This window comes from Paroedura picta, chromosome 2, assembly GCF_049243985.1.
Source record: "Paroedura picta isolate Pp20150507F chromosome 2, Ppicta_v3.0, whole genome shotgun sequence".
Taxonomy (NCBI): Eukaryota; Metazoa; Chordata; class Lepidosauria; order Squamata; family Gekkonidae; genus Paroedura; species Paroedura picta.
In genome coordinates this window covers 129,301,125-129,314,629 of record NC_135370.1, presented here as the reverse complement: position 1 = coordinate 129,314,629, position 13,505 = coordinate 129,301,125, and the positions used below count along the sequence as shown (strand labels likewise).

Sequence of the window (13,505 nt, the reverse complement as noted above, 5' to 3'; positions counted from 1 at the left end):
ATTCCTCTGTAGCTGAAGAAAAATGTCTACATAAAAACCACACTCTTCTCTCCACTAAGTCACTGTGACTGAGGGGGATTGGTACTCACTTTCTCTTATTTTTAAACAACTCTAGGACAAACTAGGCTTTCATTGGACATCCAGGTTGGAGGTTCCATTTCCTCCATATACCTAAAAAAGCATTCTAGCCAACACTGCTTTCAAACTTCTCATCTTCCTCAGCACCCATCTTCAGTGGAACAACCTTGTCTCCTCAAATGCTGAGCTCTCCTGCATCCACTTCTCCCCTTAAACTGTTTTGGCTTTGGAAAAGGAAGGAACCAGACTTAGACTGTAGATGCTGACAAGAAAAGCAACACAATGGAGACCTTCCTACTGTTTTATTAAGGGAGAAGAATGACTGCCAACCTTCTCCCCCATCTCTTCCTTTGCTCCTCTCTGCCTCCACCATTGTTGCTGCTTTGAGCTGGAAAAGGGAGAAAGCTTTTGCCCACAAGAACACTCGATATAAGTAGACAAAACACACACACACACACACAAAACAGAATAGAGATGGAGAGGAGCCATTAAAAAAAACCAAAAAAAACCCAGGGACTTCCAGATCTCTAAGTCTTCTTCAGCAAAGAACTTACCTCTTGCTACAACAGTTATATTAGATTTTTATTACACTCTTTGCTGTTCGAGATGATGCATTAATTACTGCTTTTCCCTTTGCAGGTAAAGAAACTACTCATTTTTTAATTTTCATGTATAATTGTGTATATTGTGAGAGCCCGCTTGGTGTAGTGGTCAGGTGTGCGGACTTCTAATGTGGCAAGCTGGATTTGATTTCCCGTTCCCCACCATGCAGCCAGTTGAGTGACCTTGGGCTCCTCACAGCACTCAGCACTGATAAAGGTGTTCTGACTGAGCAGTAATATTGGGGCTCTCTCAGCCTCACCTGCCTCAAAGGGTGTCTGTTGTGGGGAGAGGAAAGGGAACACAAATGTAAGCCGCTTTGAGATTCCTTCAGGTAGAGAAAAACTGCATATAAGAACCAACTCTTCTTCTATATAAAGGTAAAGGTAAAGGTATCCCCTGTGCAAGCACCGAGTCATGTCTGACTCTTGGGGTGATGCCCTCTAGTGTTTTCATGGCAGACTCAATACGGGGTGGTTTGCCAGTGCCTTCCCCAGTCATTACCGTCCCCCCCCCCAGCAAGCTGGGTACTCATTTTACCAACCTCGGAAGGATGGAAGGCTGAGTCAACCTTGAGCCGGCTGCTGGGATCAAACTTCCAGCCTCATGAACAGAGCTTCAGACTGCATGTCTGCTGCCTTACCACTCTGCACCATAAGAGGCTCTCTTCTTCTATATAAGGTAAAGGTAAAGGTATCCCCTGTGCAAGCACTCGAGTCATGTCTGACCCTTGGGGTGACGCCCTCCAGCGTTTTCATGGCAGACTCAATACGGGGTGGTTTGCCAGTGCCTTCCCCAGTCATTACCGTTTACCCCCCAGCAAGCTGGGTACTCATTTTACCGACCTCGGAAGGATGGAAGGCTGAGTCAACCTTGAGCCGGCTGCTGGGATTGAACTCCCAGCCTCATGGGCAAAGCTTTCAGATGGCTGCCTTACCACTCTGCGCCACAAGAGGCTCTTTCTTCTATATATGATAATCTAAAAAACGAGAATTAATCATGAATCTCTATGAGCAGGAATGCTAGTTCCCAGGGAACTTGGGGATCACCTGGAATTATAGCTCATTTCCACACTAAAGGGATCAGTTCCCCTGGAGAAAATGGTTGCTTTGGAGGTTGGACTTCATTGCATTATATTCCACTGAGGTCACTCCCCGCCTCAAATCCCATCTCCACCCTCAAAGTTTCTAAGTATTTCCCAACCCAGAGCTAGCAACCCTGCCTATGAATGCAATGAGAAAGGTAGTAATTAAACTCATCCTCTTTGCTTTCCATATAGTTCCATAGCAACTGTGGGGAAAGGGATTTCTAAAGTTCTCAAGAGCCTGACTGGACTCAGACTGATGGCCTGGAGGAAGGAGGGATTCCTATCTCCCTGCTGAACCAGAATGGCTTGGGCTGGGGAAGAAGTTTGCCAAACTTTGGAGGTGTCCTCCAATTGAATACTCCATAAGCAGTTCCAAAGATAGACAAATTACTCCCCCCTCCAGCTGTTTTGGCTCAGGGAAACAGTATGGGGGGAAGGTAGGAACCCCCTTTCCTCCTTGCACTGTTGTCTGGATACCAGTCAGGAAACAGGGGACTTTAAAAATGCCTTTTCCCACAGCTGCTGGGTGACTACGAAGAAGATGAGTTGCACCTAGGGAATGTGGATCCAATTAGAAAAAATATTAACGTGCAGTTTAGCTCTTGGTGAATTATTAGACATTTGGTTACAAAGGGAGCCTGCTGTATTCAGAAGAGTTGGTTTTTTATACCCCACTTTTACTAACACCTTTTCCCTTCCTCTCCCCATGACAGACACCCTGTTTGGTAGGTGGAGCTGAGAGAGCTCTAACAGAAGTGCTGTGTAAGAACAGCCCTAAGAGAACTGTGACTAGCCTAAGGTCACCCATGTGGATGAGTGGGGAATCAAATCCAGATAACAGGCCACTGCTCTTAACCACTATACTACGCTGGCTCTCTTAACACATCAGGATTTTTTTTTTAAGTTCTCTTGCCATGGACTTGCCTCTCACTACAATTTAATTTACACTATTAGATTTGCCCTCCAAAACATACCTTACAGCTCAGGTAAAGCTTGCTTCCAAACACTCCCTTCCCCCATAAACATCCATACTAGAAATCCCTCCTTCTTTACCTTATTTTGAATTAGAACCAGAAATACCTGCTCCTCCCTTTTGTCCAGTCAGGTTCCCACCTGATTCCCCCACCTAGCCTACTTCCTCTTTCCAAGCCTGGAAAACAAAAATAATATTTCCTTTAGAGATGGCTGTATAATTGTCCTGAATCTGATTCTGCACCAGAGAGTATGTGGCTAGATGCTTCTTGTGGACATGGTATTACATTGTTGTTATTAGTTGTGGTGTCCGACCCATCGCGACCCCATGGACAATGATCCTCCAGGCCTTCCTGTCCTCTACCATTCCCCGAAGTCCATTTTGCACCGACTGCTTCAGTGACTCCATCCAGCCACCTTATCCTTTGTTGTCCCCTTCTTCTTTTGCCCTCAATCGCTCCCAGCATTAGGCTCTTTTCCAGGGAGTCCTTCCTTCTCATGAGGTGGCCAAAGTATTTGAGCTTCATCTTCAGGATCTGGCCTTCTAAAGAGCAGAAACTCTATGGACAGTACCAAAAGGCTATTACATTACTATTAACTATTTCTGTTTCTCTTTTCCTCTTTGGATTTTGTGGGAATCCTTCCTTGGAATATTTTGTTGGATTCTAGCAATGCAAACATTTTCCTGCACTGGGCTGCTCCTATTTTGTGAGTGGCAGAATATCCACTGGTACTCATTCAGGTGTTTTTTCTGAGTTGTTGGCTGCACAGATACTTGGTCTCAGATCTCTTATATCTACAGTAATTGGTAGCTATAGCTGTCTCTATTTCTTTAGCCTCTCACTTTCCTCAGATTGCTGTAATTTATGTGCTTCTATTACTGCATAGCAACACTGAGTTCGTATTGGTGTTATTTTGAATATGTGAGATTAGCTACACCCCCAGCCCAGAGATTTAAATTATGCCTCTGAACAGACTTTATCTGAAGTCTCAGTGTTCCTTCCAAACATGTAAAAAGGTAAAGGTAAAGGTATCCCCTGTGCAAGCACCGAGTCATGTCTGACCCTTGGGGTGACGCCCTCTAGCGTTTTCATGGCAGACTCAATACGGGGTGGTTTGCCAGTGCCTTCCCCAGTCATTACCGTTTACCCCCCAGCAGCAAGCTAGGTACTCATTTTACCGACCTTGGAAGGATGGAAGGCTGAGTCAACCTTGAGCCGGCTGCTGGGATCGAACTCCCAACCTCATGGGCAAAGCTTTCAGGCGGCTGCCTTACCACTCTGCGCCACAAGAGGCTCTCTCCAAACATGTAGAAGTACCTTATCACTTTGTCAAAGAGCCCTTATAGTCATTGTGTTGGTTACTACATAGATTTATAGAACTTACACTGGTAGCTACTTTAGTTTAGGAAAGGCAATGGAAGGAAGGTAGTATCCTCATACTCATGTTATTTTAGTATGGATTTGGGCTGAGATTGGAAAGGAGGCCACAATTACAGGGAGACATGCCTAAGGGACATGCAACCATTCCTGGGAACAGCCATGCAGTGAAAAACAAAGCAAAACAATAAAGCTGAGAAACAGAAGCAAATGAAAAGGAATGAGGAGAGTAGACCTGGAAATCCTCAATAGCATTTTGTCAATCAGCATGATGCTACTAGGACTATAAATACTTTTTGATTAAAAAAAATCACCACAAATCGGTTCTCAAAAAGATGGGGAAAGCAACATAGGAAAAAAAATCTGGAATGCAGTAGGTTGAAAATGGCCCCTAGACTGTAAAAGCAGAATGAACTAAGGATGTCTGTTCCAGATTAAACAAGTTAGAGCACAAGCAGCCCAATACTAGTGTTAGAAACAGACTGAATTAGTGACACCATGAAGCAGGAGTTGGATTCTCCCAGAAATTCAGAGCTGCTGCTGTTAAGTGTTATTAAAAAAATGGTTTCAAGAAATACCGCTGAATCAAGAAAACTCTAGTTCAATGCTTTTACTTATTTCTCTTGGAGAATCAGTGGATGATATTATGCACCCAATGAAAAGAGGCCATCCAGTGGTGTTGGTGGTATGTGTGCGTGATTGTGTGTGTGTGAGGGCTACTAGCAGCATCTTCTTGTCCTGCAGAACAATGTAGTAAGTTCAGACCAGTTACTTGAAAGGTTCAACACAACGTTTTTTTTTTTAATTTTAGCAATTAATTATGTTGGTTAATAGCTCTAAATAGCTCTGGGGATAATTGTGAAGTGTAATCCTACCCTGATACTTCTGCTGCCAACTACAGATTAATAGTTCTCCATAGTATGAATCAACAGGCCAAACAGAAGGGCATTTTAAAGAAGTAGCTCTTGCTCAATTTGAAACCAAAAATCCCCATTCCCTCTTCTGTTCTATCGCACTATTAGGAATGACACCCAAATCCGAACCTGTGCATCTTCATAAGTGTACCTCCCTGGGTCTTTGACATTTTGGCTTGTTATCTCATAGCTGTGAGAGTCCAGGTTGATGGCACTCTGGGCCCCGGGAGCAAGGAACTCTTGCCAGATATCTTCCACTCTGGTTGCTACATCCAACAATGGTTGCTTTTTGAGATCTTGGACAGCCAACCAAAACCTGTATTCAGGGAGAGAAAAGAAAGGGGGATGAGGGAAATCTCAGAAATGTGAGTCACCAAAGCAAAAATTATTCCTAGTCTTATCTCTGCTGCAACGTAAATGAAGTGGAGCTCACCTATGGGTGGCACATCTGGACAATGACATTTTGGACAATTAATATTTCAACTGCATTAAAAGCAAATAGATTCATTTATTTATTTGATTTTTATACCACCCGCCCAGCAAGCCAGCTCAACATATACAATTTATTAAAACAGTTATTAAGAATTTAAAAGTGTAAAATTCAGTTAAAACAAATTAAACGGCTACCTAGATTAAAGATCAGCAACAATAACTCTAGTTGAATAGTGTTCGATTGTCCTGTGCCAGACCACAGTTTGGTGGTGGCTTATAGTAGGGGAGGGTCAACTGATGTTAGTTATGTCACTGGACCCAACCAAAAGCCCGGGGGAGTGCTGTGTGGAACTGTGCCAGCCCTGGCAGGGCCCAGATCTGTTCTAGGAGCTCATTTCACCAGGTGGGAGCCAGGACTAATCTGGGCGTTTAGGTGATCTGACAGTGGTCTGACTGTGGAATGGCATTTGCTGCTATCAGGTCTACTTTCAGACCCACAATGTAATACTCTAACAGTGAATAATTTTTGAAATAACCAATACATGAAAGGTTTATTATTAACTATTGTTATTAGTGCTTACATGGATAGGCAACAATCAGACATGAAAAATGGCATGATTTAAGGGCCAAATGAAATATGATGCTGGAAGTCCAGGTGTGAAATCTGGCCCTAAAAAGAGCTTTCAGTAGCACTGGGGTGAGGATTAGCTCTTCTTCCTGTAGCTTCCCTGATGTGAAATCTCTCCCTCAGCTGTTTAAAGTTCTAGTAGGGTGACAACCAGCCAGGCACAATACCAGAACCTATAATTGTTTCTTACCAAGGCAAAAAACAATCTAGGTCAGGGCAGTTGTGGTTGGTAAAACAGTGTGGGTAAAAAGTTAACTCCTCCCACCACCACTGCAATCCAGATTGGCCCCTCCCCCTATTTGGAGTTCCATTCACAGGATCCCAGCATCACTGGCACTTGGTCCTAAAAGGCTCATCTCAAACATTTATCTCACTTTGGGTGGGTGTAGGAAAGAATTCAGTGTATACATCAAATACATACTGGAGCCAACATGTGTTTTCTGTTTGCAATCACATCTAATAAAAAACAAGGTTCATTTGAACTTCATGGAAGAAAAATGCCTTTATGCAAAACCAATCAGTTATGTATGCATTTCTGACTATTGATATAATGGGTTTCTTATTTAAACTGGACCTGAAGTACTATAGATGGGAAGGAAATGAAATGGATTCCATTTTGACACCTTTGACATTAACAAAGTCATTTTGAATATGCTCATAATTTATTTCTTTTATTTATTTATTATGATATTATTTATTTATTTTTCTATTTTTATACTGCCGCTGTCAGAAAGTCTTGTGGCGGTTTACATATATAAAACAGTAGTTCCATAAAAACCTCATACAAGCAGCCCTTATCACAAAACCAAACAGGCAGCGATCACTACCTAATTTTTTTAAATCACCCTACCCCCCATCCCCCGGTTCAGCCCGAGGGCCAAGTTTTCTTCCAATGGGAGTGGGGAACCAGATCTAGCCTATCTGGGGGATCCTCTGATAGTAATGCCGAGACCCTGCCCTGGCCTCAACCATATGCCTGGCAGAAGAGCTCTGTCTTGTAGGCCCTGCGGAAAGCTGGCAACTCTGGCAGGGTCCTCAGCTCTTCCAGGAACTCATTCCACCAGGTTGGGGCCAGGACTGAAAAGGCCCTGGCCCTGGTCGAGGCCAGATGGATGTCTCGGGGGGCCAGGAAATCCAGTAAATTCATACCCGCAGAGCAGAGAGCCCTGCGGGGGGCATAAGCAATCAAGCAGTCCCCACAGATAAGTAGGACCCAGATCACGTATAGCCTTAAAGGTCAATACCAATACCTTGAACTTGACCCGGAAGCAGACTGGTTACCAGTGCAGTTGTCTGAGCAGTGGCTGAATATGAGCCTACATGGTGTTCTAGTTTGCAGCCGCATTTTGTACCAGTTTCCAGGTCAAAGCCAATGGCAGGCCCATATATAGTGAGTTACAGAGGTCTAGTCTGGAATTGACCGTTGCAAGGATCACTGTGGCCAGGTGGCTGGAGGACAGGTAAGGTGCTAGTAGCTGCGCCTGGCGCAGATGGAGAAATGCCATATGGGCTATTTTCATGACCTGAGCCTCCATGGAAAGGGAGGCATCAAAGGTCATTCCCAAATTCCTAGCAATTGGTGCAGGAGTTAACTGCACATTGTCCAGGTGGGTAAATGCTCCTGCCCTCTTCTACCCAGCCATAGGACCTCCATCTTGGAGGGGTTGAGTTTCAGAGAACTCTGCCTGAGCTATCCAGCCACTGCTTCCAAACAACTGGCGAATGCTTCCGGGGGGGGGGGATCCAGCCAGCTAGGAGGTAGAGCTGGGTGTCATTTGCATATTGGTGACAACCCAGCCTGTAGCCCTGGACTGGCTGGGCTAGAGGGCACATATAGATGTTAAAAAGCATGGGGGAGAGTATCGCCCCCTGCGGCACCCCCACAAGGAAGGCTGCAGGGGTCTGAAAACTCATTCCCCACAGGCACCCTCTGTGTCTGGTTCTGGGGAAAGGAGACCAGCCACTGCAGTGCAGTCCCCCTAATTCCAGTCCCGGCGAGGTGGTGTGCCATTTGCTCATGGTCACCTACATCAAATGCAGCTGACAGATCTAAAAGCATGAGAATGGCTGAACCACCTTGGTCTAGCTGGTGCCGGATATCATCCATCAAGGCAACCAGTGCAGACTCCACCCAGTGGCCAGGACAGAAGACAGGCTGGTGTGGATCAAGGGCCAAAATTTCCTCCAAGAATGCTAGGAGCTGATCTGCCATGGCCCGCTCTACCACCTTACCCAGAAACACAAGATGCAAGACTGGGTGGTAGTTGGCGGGGTCCCACGGATCCAGTGATGGTTTGTTCAGTAAAGGGTGTACCACAGCCTTCTTAAGCCCTTCAGGAAACTCTCCAGATGTTAAGGAGATGTTGTCCCTTAAAGGTAAAGGTATCCCCTGTGCAAGCACTGGGTCATGTCTGACCCTTGGGGTGATGCCCTCTAGTGTTTTCATGGCAGACTCAATATGGGGTGGTTTGCCAGTGCCTTCCCCAGTCATTACCGTTTACCCCCCAGCAAGCTGGGTACTCATTTTACCGACCTCGGAAGGATGGAAGGCTGAGTCAACCTTGAGCCGGCTGCTGGGACTGAACCCCCAGCTTAATGGGCAGAGCTTTCAGACTGCATGTCTGCTGCCTTACCACTCTGTGCCACAAGAGGCTCCTCAGGGGGCCTTACGGGGCCACTTATCCACTGGTCACCCAACTTGAGCAACCAAGATGGACAGGGATCCAGGGGACATGTGGTCCCTCACTGACCCCAGCAACTTGTCCACTACGGTTAATGAGAGCCCAGGAAAATGAAAAAAGAGGTCTTAATCAGAAACAAAATTATGCTTTGGGATGCTGCTAGAAGACTAATTAACTATAAAATCCTGAGTAGTCAAATTAAGCTAGTGGGTTTAGAAGGTTGTAGCTATGTTTAGGGATGCACTGTAGCTAGCTTAAAACTGTTTTGTATTCTGAATTAACTGTTAGTAGATTCTTACTTGCACCTACTATGCATAAACTGCTGTTTGTAATTATATGTGCAAGAACAACTTGGACCCTACCCTGCCCTGACATGCACGTCCAATGGAATCAATATATACTGACAGGAGCTGATAACACTCCAGAGAAACCTCAAATGAGGTCTACTTTTCAATGATGTTATCAGTCTTCAGCACCACATATTGATGTCACTGAATGCGTGAGCAGCGATGTCGCTTTGGCTGTTGCCCTCACGTGAATAATTAGGGGCACCCTAAGCTAAATTGTGGAAAGAAAAGCCATTTTTCTATTGTTAAGGAAGTGTTTTGTCATACATTTTTACAAAGTGATAATGACATGCAGTGGGCATTTGCAATAAGAACAGATTTCACCGCCCTGGGACAGCTCTAGCCAGATGACATATACGTGTACTTCTCTAGCGGTGCAAAGTTACACCTTTCTAAGGCTATTGAATCTTCAGAGGTTTCCATGGTCCATGTATTCAGGTGGTCAAGCTTTCTAAAGGGCCTTGAGAAATGCAGCATGCAAAAAAACCCATGATAATTAATCAACTACCTCTCCACATTCTGAAATGAGAGAATAAGGATGCTTGTCCTTTAACAATGTACATGTTATATAAAAATATATTCCCCATTCACCAAATTATGTATTCTCATTCCCAGGAATTCTCACACAACTGAAATTCTAACAAGAATACCTTGAATGTGCAAAGATTTGGTTTTTAGTGGTTAAAATAAAACATCTACATGCTGCTATTTCTAGTTCTTAACAATCTTTCAGCTCAGAGAGGCATTTAAGCCATCTGTGACAAGCTCTGGTGGGCTGTACCACAGTTGCCTTCCGAAACCTCCTGTAGTTTGATTGACTGTCCAATTCTGGTTTTCCTCCTCCAAAGCCATGGCAACCAAAAAGAAAGAGCAAGGAGGATACGCCATTCAACGTGGGGAACACTGCAATGATCAACTGTAGTGCAATCCTCTGTTGGGATCCATGTTTTTTACAGAGCAATATAAGTGTTCGAAATCTTTTAAAGAAAAAAATCCTGTCTCATTACTTAGCCCAGCAAAATGTGCCGTCACAAGATCTACTTTGAGGACAGAAATGTAGGACAATTAGTGTGTAACTGAATCTGAAAATGTGTACCAAAATGAGGGTCTTAAAATGAACGGTAGCCTTTTGGAACCACCCCCTTGTGATTGTGTTTACAGAGGACGCAGAATGAAAACTGTGATATTTCAGGACAGTTTAAGACATGGAAAGCCCTGAGCAAACAGGACAAAGCTGCTCCATTATGACTCAGTCCAGGCAGAACAGCCTGAGGAAAAGGGATGTGTAGCCAGAGGAAAACATTCATCACGGCATTCTCATTCCAGACAGCCCACAGTTGTGACAGGGCAGGCAGGACGTAATGTAAACCTAAGGCAACAGGCACCGCTGTGAGCAAGGATTACAGCTAGAGAGACAAAGAGGACACAGGCCTGAAATAAACAACTATAAGGAAAACATTGGCACAGAATAAACAACGTTTTGAACTTCCTGACAAAAAAGGAACTCCCAGCCTAATGGCAAATTTAACATTAATACATTCAGTTGCGCTTCTTCACTAATATACTGATTGTTATTAGGGTGTCCAAAAAAACTCTCACATGGTATTTTTCGGGTTCAGATATACAGAACCTGAAAAATATTGATATTTCTCAATATTTACAAATCCCAAGAGTGGTAGGATTTAATAATATATAGGAACACTGATTTTTTTGGCCCCATTATTGCCTATGGGGACTATTATGGTCAATGGTCCCCTTAGGCTATAATAGAGATCAATCCAGAACTATCGGCAGCTTGGTGGGGTGGGGGATGGCTACTTTTGGAGGTAGAGGCACCAAATCTGCAATACAGCTACTGGTGCCTGTCCTCACCTCCCCCCTTTCCATGTTTCAAAGAGATTTGACTAGCAGGTCCTGTTCTGTGAACCTTTAAAGATGTGCCCCCATCCTCCATAAATTCTAATGCATTAAAGGCATTTAAACTTTAAAGAGAAAGTTTATTTTAATTATGTCATTGCTTTATTGATGCTGTAGAAGAAGAAGTGTTGGTTTTTATACCCTACTTTTCACTGGCGGAAGGAGTCTCAAAGTGGCTTACAATCACTTTCCCTTCCTCATCCTACAACAGACATCCTGTGATGTAGGTGAGGATGAGAGCGCTTCTATCAGGGCTGTGACAAGTCCAAGGTCATCCAGCTGGCTGCATGTGGAGGAGTGGGGAATCACACCCAAGCTCACCAGATTAGAAGCCACCATCTACCAAGAGGGCGGTATGTAAATGGAATAATTAAATAAGAATGCAGTCCCTTTAAAATTTAAATACCTTTTGCAAGCTGTGGTGGTGGCACAAGTGTAAACTCCAAAGGCAATGAAAGGGCTCACAGTCCCTAAATGCTTTATTCAAGAGGAGAGTTCACTCTGAAGGCATTTGCAGATGACAGATAGTCCTTTAAATGTACTCTAATGGCATTTTTGGAATTTTTCAGGCTGGCCAATTTGGATAGTGCTGGTTTTGATCTGGAGAACCATCATTGACCTGGAATCACCTTCTTGCATGTGAAGCTGCCTGAGCTACATCTGAGGTTCTGATTCAGGTTCCTTCCAGATACCATCTGAGAGCAAACACTGGCAGGGGCTCATGGGAATTGTAGTCCATAGACATCTGGAGGGCCGCAGTTTGTCTATACCTGAATTAGGTCTCTGAATTTTATCCAGGGTTTTTAAGCAAAGATTTCCATTTCAGTTTTTTAACTAACGTTACTCAATTCTACCTGCCTTCTTCTGCTTTTATTATTTGTGACTGTTTTCATTATTGTTAGTTTAACAGAGAACTAACTATGGGCTTAGCATTCTCTCACTGAAATCAAGGGCACCATTTGTGCTTGCAGTTCAATATCATACAGAACATATCTCTTGTGATCAAAGGTAGCACAGTTTACAACTTGACACCTCAAGGCAGGAAAACACAGTCACAAGCCCCTTGATACAGTTCCAGGTGGCCCATGAGCCTGGGAAACAGGAAGGGGAGAAGAAGAGAAGGTGATTCCAGATTACAGTCCCAAAGGGGTTTTTGGGGGGACTTTGGTCAAAGAAGGCATGGTATGAGCCAGGGGCCAACATGACAATTAGCCAAATATGCAGGTCTTCAAGCATCCTTACCAACTGCCTACAGAAAAAAATCTGATGCCTTTAAGAGAGGCTGAATGGGAGTTCATTTACCAGGTGATGTTATTTACCTTCATGCTATGAAAAACTTCAACTGCCCAATTCCACACAAAAAATGAACAGGATATATTTTTAAAACCAAGCCTGCTGACCAATCTATTCACTAGGACTGGGAAATAGAACAGCTTGATTGATCCTTAGAAACAAACCTGGAACAAATAGAAGGTTTACTTTGTCCTTCCAAATAATAGGGACAGATACGTTATTGTGCTTTGTTTGACCTGGGACAGCATTACATGAGAGAAACAAAGTACAATTTATGTCAATATTATATATATATTATGCCCCTTTGTTTTTACGTGATGCTCAGAGTGGCTTATTGTTTCCCAAGGGGTTTCCCATCCACACAAGCCTGCAAGGCTAAGGCTGCTCAGCCTCGTGTCCATTTGTGAGCAGTTTGGCCCTAATGAGGGTAGGGGCATTGTCACAGATGATACTACAAATACCATGTTAGTATAGAACAGCTACACTAATCTAGAGTCCAGTGGCACCTTTAAGACCAACAAAGTGTTATTCAGGGTATGAGCTTTCATGTGCACGCACGATTCCTCAGATGCAATGTACAACTATTAAGTATTTATTCAAGTGACAAGAGAGACATAAAGAAAGCAAATACTTTCTTTATACAGTTTGCAGAAGCAAAAAAAAAAATATCCCTGTGACCTTTTGTGTATCTACAAATGAAAGCATCATCCAGAATATATCCTGTGTACAATAGTACATTTTGTTCGAGAATGGAGAAAAGCTGAGCTTCCAGACTATCCATATAATTTGGTTCTTGGATTTGCATCTCATGTTATCCCCTAAGAACTGAAAACAAAGTTTGCACAGCATTAGCCTGTCACTAGTAAGGAGGAGGAGAGGCATAACTGCAAAGTAATTCTGAGGGACTCATAATTTTCTAGATTATATGCCACATTCTCCACTGTCACTTGTGAACACTGGTGAATGACAAAGGTTCTGCAAACAGGAGGCTGAAGTTGGTTCCAGTTTAGGCAACTCTGCTAGCATCCTGCAGCCTTCCCAGTGTCCACAGGATATTATACTGGTCTCTCTGCACTATACAAAGAAAACCCTCAGCGAAGTCTTAAAGATGTTCAGAACTGAAATTTAGTACGGTTATGTACCTATAGAGCACCTGCACCCTCTAGTGGTCATGAGA

At 43.8% G+C, this 13,505-nt stretch overlaps 1 protein-coding gene across 10 annotated transcripts in view; it reads right to left on the bottom strand.

The window, feature by feature from the left end:
• RGS6 (regulator of G protein signaling 6) overlaps positions 1 to 13,505 on the bottom strand; it is a 289,988-nt gene that overhangs the window by 52,454 nt on the left and 224,029 nt on the right. For 8 of the 10 annotated variants that reach the window (XR_013228421.1, XR_013228422.1, XM_077322670.1 and 5 more), the window contains one exon: positions 5,160 to 5,346. Coding sequence is in view for 6 of the 10 variants with exons in the window: in XM_077322670.1 (XP_077178785.1) it covers positions 5,160 to 5,346 (187 nt within the window). In the remaining 4 variants the exon portion in view is untranslated. The remainder of the gene's footprint in view (positions 1 to 5,159; positions 5,347 to 13,505) is intronic. The other 2 variants (XR_013228423.1, XR_013228424.1) reach the window with 1 other exon arrangement.